We start from the raw sequence: 18,451 nt of genomic DNA on the forward strand, positions 1-18,451 counted from the left end.
CACGTGTCTGCAATGCTCATTAGATAGATACTTTGAGGGAGAATATTAAGAAAAAAAAACAACGTTTTAATGGACAGATAAGGAAGGAGTTACAGAGTATAGAACTGCATGGTGAAAATGTTTGCTGTGGCTGCTCAAACCACACCACAGTATATATTTTCTTATTACTTTTTAAATAAATTAGTATTTTTTGATAATAGTAATAATTGGTAGTAATCTTTTGGTAGGTTTTGTACAATATAATCACAGCAAAGGCTGGCTTTATTCTGTATTAATGGCTCTGTTGGCACTGGATATGACAAGTACTTTTATTACTTTCAGTACATTTACTTATTCGTTTTACTTCAGTAGAAATATCAATGTGATACTTCCGCTTTTACTTGAGTCATGGGGTACCAGGGTATTTGTACTTTTACTAATTAAGTACAGTACAGAAGTACATCCTCCACCACTGCAAAAGACTAAATACTCTTACTGCCGTCTCCTGGTTAGATTGTCCTGGTGGACGATGAGGGATCTGGCGCGGGGGACCCCCAGGCCACCAGGGGGAGCTGTCCTGTAGACCTGGAACTGGAGTGGGTCCTGGGGAAGATGCCCCAGAAGGAGTTTGTGACGGAGCGCGTGGCCCCATCATTGCGGCCCCTGGTGCTGCCCCAGGGGCTGACGGTGCGAGCAGCCCTGGACAGGGTGTTGAGGCTGCCGGCCGTGGCCTCGAAACGCTACCTCACCAACAAGGTGGGTGAGCCGGACATAAAGCCTCAAACACGCTGGCTGTATTACTTTTTTTTTTTTTAAACCATGCATTACCTATTACCTACCATAGGGAATTACCTAAAAATAGATAGATACTATATTCATCCCCGAAGGGAAAGTGCAATGTCAGTAACAGCTTACATAAAAAAATAGGCAGCAACCAGAATAAAGCAATGGAATAAAAAATTAATCGAAAATTCATCTAATGAAAATGTGGAAATATACAATGAAAATATATTGGAAAAATATGCTTAATCATAAAAAACATTGTTATATTTTACTTTGTCCTTTTTATGTTCTGAAAACATGAAGTGAAAATGTGTGGGTTTTTTTGCTTTTGAATGTGGTTGTATAAAAAATGTTGTGCATGAATTAATGTTGCACAAAAGCATTCATTTTTATTCAGAATTTTACATTTGAATTAAAAACTGCAGTATTAAATGTTGTTTTCATGTTACATTTATTATCAAAATGGCTTTTAATTTCCAAAACATATCACTTTATTGCCAATAATACAGACAATAATAATATTTTTTTCTTCTCTCACGTCACCCTCTTTCTTTTTCTCTCTGTCATCTCTTATCTCTCCCTGTCTCTCGCTCCTCCTCTCTTGGTTTCTCTATCTGTTTTCTCTCTCTCGCTCTTTCTTTTTCCCCTCATCTCTCTCTGTCTGTTTTTTTCTCTCTCGGTCTCCCTCTCTCTCAGGTGGACAGGTCAGTGACAGGCTTGGTCGCCCAGCAGCAGTGTGTCGGGCCGCTCCACACGCCGCTCGCCGACGTCGCCGTGGTCGCACTGTCTCCGTTCGGCCTGCACGGGGCGGCGACGGCCATCGGTGAGCAGCCAATCAAAGGGCTGCTCTCCCCAGGGGGTGGAGCTCGCATGACCGTGGGCGAAGCGCTGACCAACTTGGTGTTCGCTCAAATCACAGCACTGAAGGTAAGGGGAAACTTAAAGATGAATATTTATCCATAACACAATATTTACCCTTCAGAAAACGAACTACAAAATCCTACAAAAGTAAAACATTTTATGTAGTAAAAGAAAACAAGTACCAAAAAATCCTTAATGAGATTATTGCTTATCAAATAATAATTTTTTGTGTGTAACATTTATTACAATTTTTTTTTTATCTAATTTTAACTTGGATAATTTTCTTGACTTTTACCGCTTTAAATGCCTGAATCTCCGCCTGGGGATTAAAATGTAGTGTTAAAAATGTCTTAAAATTCACCATCTGTCATCTTCACCTGTATCTAAAGTTCTATTGGACTTGGCACAATTTACATTTCATATTTAAATGGGAAAATTAATTTAAAAAGTTGTTGAAAGTTGTCCAAAATGTGACTTTACGACTCACATGATCAATCACATTATGAGTGTAACGTGTTTTAAAGCAACCTAAGTTTATTTGTACAGCTCATTTTGCTCATTGCACAATGGCAATTGAAAGTGCTTTACATGAGACATAAAAGGCATTATATAAAAGTAAAGAAGAATAAATGCATAGAAATAAAAACCTAAAGATAGATAAAAATGCCAGAATAAAATCAACTCGGTAGGACTGCTTCTACACACATTTTATAAAAAAAAAATATATATATATATATATAAAAATATAAATTATGACAAAATATCCTTAACATTTTGGGTTTGAAGAGCATTCATTTCAATGTTGGGGGTCGTATGTTTGCCCGTTTTGCAGGATGTGAAGTGTAGTGGGAACTGGATGTGGGCAGCCAAGCTCCCGGGTGAGGGCGCGAGTCTGTGGGAGGCGTGCCGCGCCATGTGCGAAGTCATGGGTCAACTGGGCGTAGCCGTTGACGGCGGCAAGGACTCTCTGAGCATGGCCGCCAGGGTCGGGACAGAGACGGTCAAGGCTCCAGGTGAACTCTGCCGCATGTGTTTCATTTAATTTGTTTTATACTTAATTGAACAAGTTCTTCATGTTAATCCTTGTAAGAGAATGCATTTAGGTGTTGTTATTTAGATATTTTTTTATTTACATTCACATTGTTTTATATATTTTTTCACATTTCCATTTCCGCAAATGATATATATGCTGTATTTTTCGTGGGCAATAGAAACGCCATATGTAAGAGAATGTGTATTTATTTATATTCATTGATTTATGTTTTGTATTTATTTATGTGTTATTCCTCTCTGCTGCAGGTGCTCTGGTAGTGTCGGTCTACGCCGTGTGTCCTGACATCACAGCCACAGTCACTCCTGATCTAGAGGATCCGGACGGCAAAGGTTTGATTGATTGAATGACTGACTTAATAATCCCCACAGGGAAATTCAGCTTTCACTATAAAACCATCTCGTGCAGATAAAACCACTGTGCATGTACTGACAGTTATGAACTGGCGTCAGGCTGATTTTCAGCTCAATATGGGGAGTTGGAGAATAAACCCGCCCTCCCAGAATAAACCAGTCCTCCAAGTGCCCTCTCAGCATTCCCATCTCTCTCCCCAGGTGTGCTGCTCTGGGTCCCGGTCATCGCCGGACGCCATCGTCTCGGTGGCTCAGCCCTGGCTCAGTGCTTCAACCAGCTGGGAGATGTGTCTCCTGACCTGGATCAGCCCGAGCGGCTCAGCTGCTGCTTCAACGTCACACAGACGCTCATCAAGGGTCAGTGTTAACCTGCAAGGGAACCAGTGGGGGAGAGTAACAGAGAAAACGTACTTAGTTACTGTGCTGAAATATATTTTGTAGTGTGAGAGTGCTGGGATACCTGTTGCTGCAAGAGAGCACAAGAACAGACAAGTAGAGATATTGATGGATAATGACAATAATATTTTTAATTTATATAGAACTATTGGTACGTGAAATGCTGCTCAAATTTGTTCTTATAAAAGGAAAATGAACCAATTACAGGCAAAGTGGTTAAAATGCAGCTTATAAGTGTTTCAAATTCGATAGACGAGGAGGACCTATGACACAAAATTCACTTTCAGTACTTGTGTAAATACATTAGTCTCTGATGGGCCTACTAACACACAAACTGTGAAATAAAACAACCCAGTCGGGTTTCTTTGGAGCAGTCGGTTTCAGAAAACATGTCCTAAAACAAGCCGTTCAGCTGTGCTGCCCTAATATGCGTCAATGTAGTAATATACGTCACTTCACTAGAATTAGATCCGCCCCCATCTGAGTAACTCCACCCATGCCTGGAACCTAAGAGCTAATCAGGCGAAGTGCTCGGTTGCCTGCAGAGACCAGCACAAATCTTTTAAAAGAAAGAGGAGTCAATACCAACTGTCTATGACAAAACTGTAGATGATGGAAATCTAAATATTTAAAAATGAATCCTGCTGTGTGTTTCTGTGTGTGTGTGTGTGTGTGTGTGTGTGTGTGTGTGTGTGTGTGTGTGTGTGTGTGTGTGTGTGTGTGTGTGTGTGTGTGTGTGTGTGTGTGTGTGTGTGTGTGTGTGTGTGTGTGTGTGTGTGTCCACGTTGGTTACTGTAGGCTGCGGTGTGCAATCTATTCCGCCTTTCTCCAAAAAACAACTTTAGATGTATTTGTTTTCCGACATTTCCGTAATTGATACAAAAAAGCCCCAAGCCAGAGCATATTCCACGCTGCACCAGACACTGCGGGTAAAGCCTGAACTAACTTCTAAATGAGGCCTTGTCGATCAAATATGAGTGACGATTTGGCAACTGGATTGCTTATTTCTCGCCTCAAATTTGCTCATAAACAGATTTTAGTGGACTGATAAGGTGAAATCAGTAACGTCATCCGCAGTAAAGCTCAAACCCCATTGCCTCAAAGAACCTGAAACTTGTGCTCAAACCCCATTGGCTCACAGAACTAGCGGCCTCCAGAGGGATTTCCGGCAGGGTTGACGGGGGTTAGACGCATGTTAGAATGGCTCGAATTCATTATCTGACTGGTATTTCCAGCAAAAAACTTAAACATGGTTTGGGGAACTCAGAAACCTATATTAACTTGGTGAAAATGAGCATAATGGGTCCTCTTTAAAAGTTTAAGAAGCATAAAAAGGGGCAAGATAAGGGAAATAAAAGAAAAAACAAAATAGAAACATTTAAAAATAAGAATAGAGAATAAGAATAAAAAATAAAAGCTGCTTTCCCCAAAATGGCTTTTATACTGTTGATACCATTTACGCAGTAGTCCCTCTGAATCAAGATCTATGTGTGAGTGTATTTGTGAATAAAATGAATTCTGAGTTTGGCAAAAGGTGAAAACAAAAAGTTGAGATAATTCTGGAAACCTCCACCATGTTTATTTCCCTCAGATCGTCTTCTGAGCGCCGGACACGACATCAGCGATGGCGGCCTCATCACGACTCTGCTGGAGATGGCGTTTGCCGGAAACCGCGGCATCAACGTCGACTTGGCGTCTCCAGAGGTCGAAGGTCAGTGAATCTAGGAGACGACCACTTTATCAGTTTATTTTTATTTTTTTTAATTATTTTATACAATTCCCCCACAGACTGCATATTTAACTTTAATTCCTCTTCCCTCCAGTGCTGGAGCTGCTGTTCAGCGAGGAGCTGGGTCTGGTTCTGGAGGTTTCACAGGACGACGTAGACGCTGTGCGCGGTCGATACGACGCTGCTGGGCTGCAGTGTCACTGCATCGGCACAACCTGCGGCTTCGGACCCCAAGCTATGGTGAGACGTTTATATATCTACTAGGTTGGGTGACATTTCAAATTTTATGGTATTTTCCTACCGCCAACCGTCAGCCCAACAACCGGCGATTGTTGATTTATTCGTCGTGGATTGGAACGCGGGCGCCCGATGCACCTCTCCATGCGTCCCTGCCTCCCTCTCCCTCTGCAGAATGGGATTATTTTGGTTTTAAATAGGGCACAACTGGCAAGCCGAAGGACATAAAATAAATATTTTACCGTCTTTGCAAACACGGCCCAGGCGTGTTATATTGCACTTTAATATTATATATACACTACTCACAAAAAGTTAGGGATATTTGGCTTTCAGGTGACATTTATGGAAAATGTAAAAAGTTCACGCTACAGTGATATTATATCATGAAAGTAGGGCATTTAAGTAGAAGCATGCGACGATGACTTCCTCATCTCAAACAATGTATTGAAACAAAAGCCAACAACAGTGATGGGTTTACCACAACAAAAAATGTCAATGTCTCAATAACTTGTCATGTGCCCTTGAGCATCAATTACAGCTTGACAACGATGTCACATGCTGTTCACAAGTCGACTTATTGTCTGCTGAGGCCTGGCACCCCACTCTTGAAGGGCGGCCCTCAGGTCATTGAGGTTCTGGGGTACAGAGTAACGAGCCTCTACACGGGCACTCAGCTGATCCCATAGGTTTTCTATGGGATTCAGGTCTGGAGAAGGTGCAGGCCACTCCATTTGAGGTGCCTCAGTCTGTATTGCCAGTTCTGTATTGACTAGACACACCTGCCCACACTGTAACACCACCACCACCAAAGGCTCGTCTGGTGACAACAGTGGCTGATGCATAGCGCTCTCCTTGACGTCTCCAACATCGTTGGCGGCCATCATTTCTGCTCAACGTGAATCGACTTTCATCAGAGAACAGCACTGAGGCCACTGGTCCCTCGTCCAGCGTCAATGCTCCCTGGCCTGTGCAAGACAACGATGCCTGTGCCTGGTGGTTTTGTCAGGTATCCTTGCAGGTCGTCTAGCAGGCAGACCACGCTGATGTAAACGGTTTCAATTGATCTGACATGACACTTGGATGCCTCTCACCTCCCTTAAATGTGCCTGGAGTTGAGTGGCATTCATCATCCGGTTCCTCAGGGCACTGTTCACAATGAAGCGCTCATCAGTGTGGGATGTGGCCAAAGGACGTCCACTTCTATGTCTTTCTGTGACTCTTCCAGTCTCTCTGTATCTCTATTGCAACCTGCTGATGACGCTCTGTGACACTCTAACCTCAGTGGCCACTTCCCTCTGAGAACATCCTGTTTGAAGCCTCACAATGGCGAGGTACTGTTGATCAGTTGTTAGGTGTCGTCTTAGTCTCATGATGTCAAAATGTGAACAGCATGATGAAGAGGACTGTTTAAATACCAATTCTAATTGAACCAGGAAATGTATTGGTCCATTCATGGATCAAACACCTGTTGTGAATTTGGCCGTTCAGCTCCTTGTTAGAGAACAGCAAGTTGTGCAAAAAGTACTGAAACATTGAACAGTTGGACATGTGCATTCAAAAGTTTAGAGAAGGTCAAATTAAGTTCACCTGTAAAGGTTATAGTGCATTTTAGGTTCATCCTGAAATTATCCGGGGGGACACACACACAGTTATACCTTCCTGTTTTGGGGATCAGCAGCTGAGTGGCCCCGGGATGGGAGATTGCACCGCCTCTCTGCAGCAGCGGCTTGGCCACGCCCCCTTGGTCCACCACAGATAGCAAAATAAAATAACAGCAAAGTAGCAAAGTCATTGTCACATTCCATTTCTGTGGTCATGGTTGATTCAGACAACACACTTCACAATGAGGGTTAGAAGAACACATAAAGTCACATATACTATGAGAGGGAAAGCATAGTCATAGTTGTTGTGGATGTGTTGTACTATATTCAGAGGTGTTTCTAATATTCTGTCCCCCTCATATATTTAAATGTAGAGAGGACAAAAAATTGAAAACACCTCTCATATCAAAATCCAAATTATTTGCAAAATTTGAAGATGGAAACTCTCGAGGCGCAATAGACAAGTTTTGGGCCGCTGTCGCAAAGACATCCGGATCGCTTCATGTTTTCCTCAGAGCGCTCCGTGTAAATGATCAACACCACTTTGGAAATAAGAGAGAAGAAATACATTTTCACAATTTTAGTTAAAAGTAATTTATTTTGGTTACGCAATCATAGACATATACTGTATACATAGACACGGTAACGACCGCTTCAGCTCGTAGCTGCAATACGTCAACGTTGCAGCCATATTGGAACGGGCAAGACTGGCCTGTAAACAAATACAAGTAAGTTCATTCTGGATAAAAACCATTACAACGTTTACATCTCTCATCCAATTTCAATCAGTCGTTTTTATATTAAAGGGTTTATGATCTACCTGGAGTATATTGCTCCACCCACCGCCATTTCCACTAATGGTTGTGCATTGGTTGACGCACTTCCTGCTCTAAAATTATCATTTCCCGGGAGTTCATACCCGGAGGAATTCCAAATTGCATAGTGATATCACACACACTTTTTCACAACCATTTGAGTCACCATTAATTTAATTTATTTAAATATTATAGATGTTTATTTGCTTTTAGGCTATGTTTTCTTAAGTGTGAAAAAAGATTGGTTTCACTGTTCAGAAACTTGCAAAAAGAAAAAGTGATGCTATTTGGGTCATATCACCGAGCCCTGAAATCCATCTCTAAAATCCTCCAGCATTTAGTCAGTCTCCTTCCTGCTTCTTCCAGGTCCGTGTTTGCGTGAACGGACAGGAAGTGCTGAGTGAGCGACTTCCTGCCCTCAGGGCTGTGTGGGAAGGCACCAGTTTCCAGCTGGAGCGTCTCCAGGCTGAACAGCGCTGCGTGGAGCAGGAGGAGGCGGGGCTTAGCCGCCGCACGCAGCCCTTCTTCAAGCTGACCTTTGACCCCGCAGAGAGGCCCGGCGCGAGCCAGATCTGTGAGGAATGGAAGAGGGTGTTTTCCTCCTGTCTTATATTAAAAATGTATGTGTTGTTGTAATGTGTCGTCCTCTCTTCAGCTGCAACAAAGCCCCTTGTGGGCGTGGTCCGAGAAGAAGGAAGCAACGGAGACAGAGAAATGGCCGTTTCTCTCTATATGGCTGGATTTGAGGTACACAAACGCACATTTGATCATTGTAATAATGATAGAAATATTAAATAGCGTCCGTTGTAATGATTATAGAATAATAGTTGTATGGCTGTTCCAATTTGAGTGCTTCACATCAAACATTAAAATGAGAGGAAAATAAATAAAGATTATTGAAAAAGACAATCTAAAATGTATTATTGGAATTACAACAGCAATACAAATAAGAACTTGAAAAGACACCACACAACAAAAGCTTTTCTAATATAATAAGACACTATAATTGATGTGAATTAAAGTAATAATATTACTTTAATTCACATCTATTAGAGTGAAGGCAGGAGATAGGCTGTTTGCAGGGACAGTTATGTATAACTGTCCCTGCAAACAATCTCCTGCCCTCAGTGTGTACTGTGTATGTACTAGTGCATCTCTTGGTATTCAGTCAGTGCATTCAGCTGCACAAGCTGCACATACAGTAAATATGTGTGTGTACAGATTGTGCAGAAATTATTTATTACCCCGATGTTGTAGTTTTATGCTTAAGTAATTCTGACATTTGTGCCTCTTGACTGCTGTAACAAGCCAGCTCCCCCCGAGAATAAAGTGTAATGAGTTCTAATCGGATGTAATATATAGATATAATTCACACTCTCTGTAGGTGTGGGACGTGACGATGCAGGACTTGTGCTCTGGATCCTTGACGCTGGAGCGTTTTAAAGCCATCGTTTTTGTCGGTGGATTCAGCTATGCCGATGTCCTGGGGTCGGCTAAAGGTGAGGGGGGGACATTTACAGTTCCAGTGAAGTCCACCTCATTGATGATTACAACAAACTGAATATAACTGAATATAAATTTCCTCATGTAATAATAATCCAGTCTCCAAACCCAACAATGTCAATAGTGGGAGTTATGGGAATTCTCAAGAATTCAATATCTCAAATAATAACTTGGGACTAGAATGGCTCCTCTTCGATGGATTATTTTTCAGGTCGCAGGGATAGCTAGAAACCACACATGGTATAATAGATGGATAGATAGATGGGTACTTTATTCATCCCTGGAAACAGCTTGCATAAAGAGCTAAACCTAATGATAATGAAAAATAACAGGAAAAAGAATAGAAGTGATCAGAAAAAAAGAAAAATGTGGTAATATTCAAAAACAAATAAAATTAGATAATACTTGTTTGATGCCCAGATATTCAAGGTGTGTGTGTGTGTGTGTGTGTGTGTGTGTGTGTGTGTGTGTGTGTGTGTGTGTGTGTGTGTGTGTGTGTGTGTGTGTGTGTGTGTGTGTGTGTGTGTGCCCCAGTTAAATAAATAACCTTGTGCTTCTTTTAAGGCTGGGCTGCCACAGTGGCCTACAACCCGCGGGCCAAGGCGGAGTTTGAGCGTTTCCGTGCCCGCAGCGACACGCTGAGTCTGGGAGTGTGCAACGGCTGCCAGCTGCTGGCCCTGCTGGGCTGGGTGGGAGAGGGCCACGCAGCAGGTACGAGCACGTTCAGAAACACACAGAGATGCTGCCTCCAAAGCAGCGGAATTAGGTTTCTATCAGCTGTATTAAAGATCAGTTGTCGAATACAGCATATTAACTGTTCCGCGGCGTTAAGGATTCACTGATTCCATTTCGTGGGACACACTAAACTTTGTGGATAATCATTCTTGGGTTCTTGCCAATTGTGATGGACGCTCCCACGCCCGTAGTTTGTTTTAACCGGCCTTACATTTTCCTTCTGTTTAAAATGGATCTTTTTACACCCTACATTCATAATGCACATACAAAGTTAAAACACATAACAATGACACGTTTTGTTTCATATAACATACATATTTTATTGTCAGGATTTAAGTTTGTTGCCCCTGCTGGAAGGACAAGAACTCCACCGCTGCAGGGCTTAATCCAGTCCATCCAGTTCAACCTCATGGGGGGGGTGGTTTATTTTGTATTTACTTTAATAATAATCTATTTTTATAGATGAGTATTTTTATATTTATTTTGCAGTTGTTTAAACATGTGCGCTTGAAATATTTATGTCCTTGTTTTATAATATTTAGAGTTAATCATTTTTATTTCTGATATTTCTTTCTCCCCTCTTGTCTTTTTGGTTTGGCCATGTCTCTATATACAGTATGTTCCCTCCTGTTTCACAAGTTCTTTTGACCTAATTTTTTAACTTTATCATACTTTAGTTCATTTGTAAAAGTTTCCCCCTGCACTTGTTTTGCACTTGCAACCATCCATAAGTTGATTTTATATTTTTTGGCAAATAAATCAAAATTTTGCCTCAATCTACCTTTGACTCCTGTGTCTGCGGGCTCAGTCCCTCACACGGATAAAGAGCGCAGACACACATATTGACATTTGAATATTTTGATAGATAATTGTGAGATCACTTGATTTTAAGGACGCTTTGAGTGTAATATTTTCCAGTTCTTGATTTATTGATTTGATATTTTTTATGAAGTCCTCCTTTTTAAAGCTGTAATCTGTGACATGACGTGGTTACAAAATCTCACATATAATACTTTATATAGCTGGCACTTTATAAGAAACAGGCATTCAATGTGTTCTGTTATGCATGTGCTCCTCTATGCTGTTTCTATGTGTCGGCCTTTCTCGCCAAAAATGCATTGCCAACATCAGGCCAGATGTCAAAAATGACTAAATATCTGCCTCAAGTGACCCTCTCAAGATGGGAAGAAAAGTTGCAGCTCACAATGGAATTCTGGGACGTGCAGTGTATTCATCCCAACACAAACGGATGGATTTCCACTTTAAACGAAATCAGATTTAACATGAGAAAGATAAAGCAAAATAAATTACTTAATGGCGATAACGTCACATTGCATGGATGTCATGTTTAATGTGTGAGTTTATGAGTACATTATTAGACCCAATATCCATCTGTATTTTGGCATCCCTTCATGGCACAGCAAAGTGTGTTTTTAATGCTTTTTTTTTACATCCAAAAATGTGTTAATTCACATTCTGTAGTCAATGTAGTACTTAGTGGAGCTCATTGTGAAATCTTCAAGTGCAGGTTATTGTAACTATTCACTCTCTGTCTAAACATTGGTTCATTGTGGTTTCTCTGTTCCCAGAGTCGGACGTGGTTCTGACCCACAACCAGTCGGGGAGGTTCGAGTCCCGCTTTGTCAGCGTGGGGGTCCAGGCGTCTGCGTCCGTGTGGCTGCACGGCATGGAGGGCTCGGCGCTGGGCGTATGGGTCGCCCACGGGGAAGGTAATGTGGAAGTGGCGGGTTTTAATCTTGTGGCTCCCAAAAAGTCAATTGTCAACTTTTTTTTACATATATGCAGATTGTGGCTTTTGGGGGGGGGGGGGGGGGGGGCTTTCGCCTGGGGTGAGGTATAGACTCCATCGGTCTGCAATGATTGCTTTGCACTGGATCTGCGCTGGGTCGAGAACAGACCGCGGGAGCCGATGCTGCGTTCCATGGGAACTCGGAAAATTGTAACTTGTGTTAGTGGTAATGCTGCGTGTCACCAAGACTGTGAACACTGTGATCGTTGGTGCGTCATCATTGCCCTGTGGGAAGGAAGGGGCAGCTATTTAAGTTGCCATTTAAGTTGGAATTTCAAAGCTGATCACTAGCGCCCAGGTTTACCAAGATAACAGACCAGACCTCACGGCTACATGGTAATCTCGAGCCGGAGCTGGCAGCTTGTGCATTCTCAGAATTTAAAAGTGTGCTCTGACTCAAAATATCTGATCCAGGGCCCAATTCCCTTAACCCAAGACGAGTGTGGCTGCTAAAACCGCACCACACCTGATCATTCTGTTCTTCTTGTTCTTCTTCATTGCCTGAATATTATTTTTTCAAACATTTGGAGTTACACTGTGCGTGTTTTTTTTATTTTTATTATTATTATTATTATTATTATTATTGTTTTAAGAAAGTGTTGAACCTCAGACTTCACCAGATGGTTGCCAGTGGCCCAAATCTAGTTGCTGGGGTCAACTGGGCAACCATTAAGGTTGATCCCTGTCCAGTTACATTCGGTATTGACCTCCTCCGCCTGCAGGTCTGGTGCAGTTCCGCTCACCCCAGGTCCAGGAGCAGATCCTCTCCTCCAGTCTGGCCCCGCTGCGTTACCTTGATGACCACGGTCAGCCCACGGAGGAGTACCCACTCAACCCCAACGGCTCCCCGCAGGGCGTGGCCGGGCTCTGCTCCGGGGACGGGCGCCACCTGGCGATGATGCCCCACCCTGAGCGCTGCACCCTGTCCTGGCAGTGGCCCTGGGCCCCCCGGGACCTGCGGCCCTCCCTCAACCCATCACCATGGTTACGCATGTTCCAGAACGCAGCCGCCTGGTGCAGCGATGCCTAGCGGGGATCAGATGAGGGTCCGGGGCCTGGGTGGGGCCTGGGCGGGGCCATGTGGGCGTGGGTGGGGCCGCCCTGCTGTGAATTCCTGTGGCCTTGATGAATCTTTCTGTGTTTTTTGGGGGTCGTTGTATGTTGCATTGGGGTTCTGTTGACATCAACACAACAGATTTCTACTTATTACTTGTGCTTTGCTGCTTTACTGAGCTGTGCTGCGTTACACTGTAACGGTTTATAATGGAGACATGAGAAGACTCCATATACATTCCACACGTTGCATTCCAATGTATTTTCAACATGTTTTCCATTAGAATCATGAAATTTGAGGCCATATTTACAGAATATACTGAATAATATGTATTCTAAGAACATGATTGGTCTCGTGTATGTCCCTTGCTGATCTGATTGGTTGTCAAACTGTCAATTAATTGATTATTTCTAAATGTGGTATCTGATGTGTGCTGGGTTGCGAAAAGAGGAAACCTGACCATAATAAATACTCTTTAATGTACATGTATTTACATTAATTCATACGGGTAGTCAGGTAAATACTTGACAGGTAGAGTATTTGCAGGAATGTTAACTTGGGGCTTCTGAGTAGAAATATTTTTACCCATTGGAGTTGAGTTTATTATTTTGTCAAATGTTATTTCATTTGACAAATTATTAATATATAAATGAAAACCGTAGTGTCAGTATACGATGGCAGATTTAAAAAAAAATGATAATGGGTGTGGGGTCCAATATATTTATGAATAAAATAAAAGTGAAACCAGGAACCAGCACGCAAAGGGTCTGTGACCTGGTGACACTTGAGGACACTTAACTGCAATCTGCAGCACCAGTCACTTTCACCATATTCTAAATAAGGCTGTCCTTCAGTCCAACGCAGTCCAGTTCGTCCAGTGCCGGAAAACACCAGCCTTCATAAATATCTCCACGTAAACAATCCCCTCACTCCAGGTGGGAAGAATCAAATAAAATAAATATCTCAGTCCACCAGCTCCTTTCCTACAGGGAGTTTCTCAGCCTCTCTGGCTCCATCTGCTGGTGGATGCTGATAACGCAGGTGAGCAGCAGAGTGACCACCACCAGGTCGTCCAGGACACCCAGCAGGCCGCACAGCGAGGGGTCCCACGAGGGCGCTGGGGAAGCGGCCTCCAGGGGACCCGATGAGAAGGACAACATGGTCCCCATGCAGCACAGCGCCACCCTGAGGAAGAACAGCCACACCAGGCCTCCCACGGTGCCCAGGCCCCGGGCGAGGAGCTGCAGGGCCAGGGGGGCGTCACACAGGTAGTCTGTCACCTGGAGAGCATCAAGGTGTTAGATGTATCCCAAAATACGCACATGTATGGATGGGGTAAGGCAAGGGGTCCCAAACTTTTTAATGGACTAATATCTGAGATAACATATATTAAATAAATGTAGTTGTTTTCGAAGGATAAGGAAAAAAAAGAAAAATATCTAACCAAAATCAGAAAAATATATATACACTACAAAGTAAAAAAAAAAAAGAAAGTTATAAGAGAAGGATACATTAGACAAAAAAAAAAATGTAAATAAAAATAATGTAGAAAAAAAAAGTATATATTGTATATTGCATTCAGATTTTGAATTTGAATATAGTGAGGTCAAAAAACAACATGTAAGACAAAATTAAAAACAAAACAAACAATAAAAAAATTGTTAATTTTGCAGCGGACCCTGGTTTGGGGCTCAAGAATGTAAAAAATGAAAGAGCATCAGTCGTTTGTTCAAACTTTTGAATACAAACGTTCCACTTTAACTGAGTACTTTTCCTGTCTGGTGAACAGTTACAGGCCATATGTCCTCTGGTCTGAAATAGTAAGTTTTAGTCCAATATCTTTCATATTCTATATTTTTCTCACTTCAGGTGGATCTTCTTACATGGGAATGTGAATTAATGAGCAGAGGCAGCCATTTATACATTTTATTAAAATACTCATATTTCCCCAGCCATGTTACTTAAAAACACAGCTAGCGTCTACATCCCCACCCACATTAAGGTTCTTTAGGTGCAGCGCATAGAATTTAGTGTCATCAAGCGGTGAAGTGGCAGATTGCAACTAACTGACTAACACCCCTCCCCATGGCGATGCAACATATACAGCAGGCCTCCACAGAAGAGACAGTGGACGAGAAACTTGCGAAGGGCCCTCTCTGGAGCCAGCGTTTGGTTTGTCCGTTCTGGGCTACTGTAGAAACATGGCAGTGCAACATGGTGGCCTCCATGAACCGTACCCGCTCCCCCATGTAGCTAAAAATGTCTCATTCTAAGGTAACGCCAACACGACCATTCTTATTTTCATGGGATTATACTGTAATTTAAACATACTTGTGAATATTATATTCCATTTCTGCCAAGTCTGCTCGTAAATTCTAAACACCGCACCAGTGGTTGATCAGGAGAAATAAAAAGTGTCAGTCTAGATTTAGTGTTTCAGAGTCTGGAAGAAAGTAAAAGAGAGTTATCAACTTTAGTTCCAAACAAAACTTCCTTTGAACCATCAGGTAACCCAGAATCGAGATTGTGGCGCCACCCCTTGCGGCGGAGCACACTTTGGGGTTTTTAGAGCTTATAGTGTTAGGCCCACGGCCTCCCAGCACCACTAGAGGTCGCTCTTGACCCATCCACGGCTTAGGCCAACTTCCCACACCTGGGATCAATTACCTTTATCACCCACACAGTATTTATTCTCCAGCTCCCCAGTCACTCATTGCCAGACCGTCAACTAGCTTACCCAAGTTGTACTGCTACTGGCCTAGCTCCTAGCTCCTGTTCCAAGTCCCTAGCTTATGTCTCCTTGTTTGGTCGTCTTCTTACCTGCTTGTCTCCTCTCGTCAACCCAGTCTGTCTGTCCCTCTCTGTCCAGCCTGGTTAACCTGTTTGTCTCCTCTCGTTGACCAAGGCTGTCCATCCCTCTTCATCCAGCCCGGTTCCCCGTCTCGCCACCCGGATCCTGGACCCCTCCTTCCGGGTCATCATCATCCCTGCCCAGCCCTGCTCCATCCCTACCTGACTGGGTCCCCCCAGCCATCTCCACCGTGCGGTCTAATAAACATCCTTCACCTCCCGTCTCTCTGTGTCGTGCGTTTGCGTCCCTCCTAGCTCCGGTCGTAACAGTACGGTCTGGCCACCTCCGGACCATCTGGGGCCGTCAGCAGCCTGCAGATTCCGCCGGCTCCTCCGGCTCCCGTGGCCCCCCCTGCTCCTCCGGCACTCCCTCCTCCCTCCACCATGGCTCCCAGTGCCCCCCTTGTACCCCGTGAGCCCCACGTTCCGGCTCCAGCACCCTACGACGCGATTTCGGCACCTGCCTTCCTAGTGCAGTGCGCGGTGGTTTTCCAGCAGCAGCCACCGTCGTACGCATCCGACGGTGCCTGCATCGCATTCCTCATCTCCTGCCTGAGAGGGGCGGCTCTCAGCTGGGGTTCCGCGGTTTGGGATTAGGGGGGTCCCGAGAGTCTCTCCTATGATCTGTTCACCCGCGAAATAAGGAGAATCCAGCCAGAAGACTCCTCTCCCTCCGCCAGGGTCCCCATAGTGTCGCCCCCCCCTCGTCGTCGAGTTCTAGACACTAGCCGCGGAAGGCGGCTGGAATGAGGGAGCCCTGCAGGACGTGTTTTAGCGTGCCCTGCACGACGAGTTGCGGGACGTGTTGGCGCAGCGGAACGAGCCGACGGACCTGGACCAGCTGGTAGATACTGTGATCCGCTTGGACAACTGCCACGCCCCGGTCTCCAGCACCAACTACTCTCGGGCGCACCCGAAGCTCCCCGACTCACTCCGATGCCGAGCCCATGCAACTCGGTCGCTCCCGGATCTCCCCCGAGGAGCCAGCCCGCAGCATACAGACTGGTGCCTGTCTGTATTGCGGCCACCTCCGAGCCACCTGCCCGGTCCGGCCGGGAGAGGAGGACTCCTCGGTGGGGTTACGTTCCGGCCGCTCAAGCTCCAAACCTCTCTCCCGTCCTCTGCTCCTGGTTACCCTTTCGTGGGGGGGTATAACACTCTCTTCCTCTGCTCTCAGATTCTGGGGCGGATGAGAGTTTTCTCGACCTTGGACTAGCACGCCAGCAAGGCCTGACACCTGTCCCGAGTCACATCTGACCAGGATAACCCACCAGGCCCCCCTCAAGCTACTACTCTCTGGCAACCACCGTGAGTCTATGGGGTTCTTTCTCATCCATTCCCCCCAGAACCAGGGGGTTCTGGGGGGCCCCTCGCTCCGGACCCACAACCCCCAGATGGACTGGCGTTCGGGTAGCGTGAGCGCCTGGAGCACGCACTGTCATGCCAACTGCCTGCGCCGCCGGCGGTCGCCGAGAGCCCCGACCTGTCCTCGGTTCCATCACAATATCTGGACCTGGCCCCTGTTTTCAGCAAGCAGGGCGCACTGTCCCTACCACCTCATCGCCCCTACGACTGCGCAATCACCCTCCTGCCAGGCGCCCCCCTTCCCTGCAGTCGCCTGTATAACCTCTCCCGGGCTCAACAGCAGTCCATGGAGACTTACATCCGCGACTCTCTCGCCACCGGGATCATTCGCCCCTCGTCACCTCCGCTGGGCGCAGGGTTCTTCTTTGTCGCCAAGAAGGACAAGACCCTCCGTCCCTGCATTGACTTCAGGGGACTCAATAACATCACGGTCAAGAAAAAGTATCCCTTGCCTCTGATGGACTCAGTCTTTGTTCCATCCGGGGTGCCACCCACTTCACCAAACTTGACCTCCGCAACGCCTACCACCTGGTCTGCATCTGCGACAGGGACGAATGGAAGACTGCCTTCAACAACCCGCTCGGACACTTTGAGTATCTGGTAACGCCTTTCGGTCTGTCAAATGCCCCAGCGGTCTTCCAGGCCCTGATTAACGATGTCCTCCGGGACATGCTCAATTAGTTTGTCTTTGTGTACCTTGACGACATCCTGATCTTTTCCCAATCCCTCTCCAACCACGTAAGACACGTACACCTGGTGCTGCAGCGGCTCCTGGAGAACCGTCTGTTCGTCAAGGCCGAGAAGTGTGTCTTTCATGTTCCGTCCGTTTCATTCCTAGGATTCATCATTGGCCGAGGGAGGCTGGGGATGGACCCCAAGAAAGTGGTCGCCGTGACGGAGTGGCCAACCCCAAACAATAGGAAGCAACTCCAACGCTTCCTCGGTTTTGCAAACTTCTATGGGCGCTTCATCCGAAACTTCAGCCGGATCGCCACTCCCCTCTCAGCCCTTACCTCCACCACAGTCGGTTTCAATTGGACCTCCACGCCTGAGGCTGCATTCCTCGACCTCAAAAGCCGCTTTTTGTCTGCTCCGGTCTTGGCCCAGCCCAACGCCAACCTCCAGTTCACGGTAGAGGTGGACGCTTCGGACACGGGGGTAGAAGCGGTACTGTCTCAGCGCTCTTCAATGGTAAGCTCCACCCCTGTAAGCAACTATGACGTGGGCAACCGGAAACTCCTGGCCGTCAAACTAACCCTCTGCTGCCTAACAACCACCAACCCTCCTGGAGTGACCAGCTGCCGTGGGCCGCATACGCCCACAACACCC

General features: G+C 45.2%; 2 protein-coding genes across 2 annotated transcripts in view; one reads left to right on the top strand and one right to left on the bottom strand.

Annotated features, from left to right (window-relative positions):
* The window catches only part of pfas (phosphoribosylformylglycinamidine synthase), a gene marked incomplete at its 5' end in the record, with an annotated part of 29,032 nt that extends 16,138 nt beyond the window's left edge, over nucleotides 1–12,894 (top strand). The window contains 13 exons of the mRNA XM_079999583.1: nucleotides 493–735; nucleotides 1,459–1,689; nucleotides 2,456–2,636; nucleotides 2,923–3,006; nucleotides 3,229–3,384; nucleotides 5,015–5,134; nucleotides 5,247–5,392; nucleotides 8,172–8,379; nucleotides 8,461–8,552; nucleotides 9,190–9,304; nucleotides 9,873–10,019; nucleotides 11,633–11,773; nucleotides 12,576–12,894. Coding sequence (XP_079855709.1) covers nucleotides 493–735; nucleotides 1,459–1,689; nucleotides 2,456–2,636; nucleotides 2,923–3,006; nucleotides 3,229–3,384; nucleotides 5,015–5,134; nucleotides 5,247–5,392; nucleotides 8,172–8,379; nucleotides 8,461–8,552; nucleotides 9,190–9,304; nucleotides 9,873–10,019; nucleotides 11,633–11,773; nucleotides 12,576–12,883 — 2,172 coding nt within the window. The 3' untranslated portion in view covers nucleotides 12,884–12,894. The remainder of the gene's footprint in view (nucleotides 1–492; nucleotides 736–1,458; nucleotides 1,690–2,455; nucleotides 2,637–2,922; nucleotides 3,007–3,228; nucleotides 3,385–5,014; nucleotides 5,135–5,246; nucleotides 5,393–8,171; nucleotides 8,380–8,460; nucleotides 8,553–9,189; nucleotides 9,305–9,872; nucleotides 10,020–11,632; nucleotides 11,774–12,575) is intronic.
* Nucleotides 12,895–13,890: 996 nt separating this feature from the next.
* The window catches only part of LOC307248182 (E3 ubiquitin-protein ligase RNF170), a gene marked incomplete at both ends in the record, with an annotated part of 10,050 nt that continues 5,489 nt past the window's right edge, over nucleotides 13,891–18,451 (bottom strand). The window contains one exon of the mRNA XM_080024464.1: nucleotides 13,891–14,187. Within this exon, the coding sequence (XP_079880590.1) occupies nucleotides 13,891–14,187 (297 nt within the window). The remainder of the gene's footprint in view (nucleotides 14,188–18,451) is intronic.

The sequence above is a fragment of the Zeus faber genome (genome assembly GCF_960531495.2).
Source record: "Zeus faber genome assembly, chromosome: 1".
In the NCBI taxonomy this organism is placed as follows: domain Eukaryota; kingdom Metazoa; phylum Chordata; class Actinopteri; order Zeiformes; family Zeidae; genus Zeus; species Zeus faber.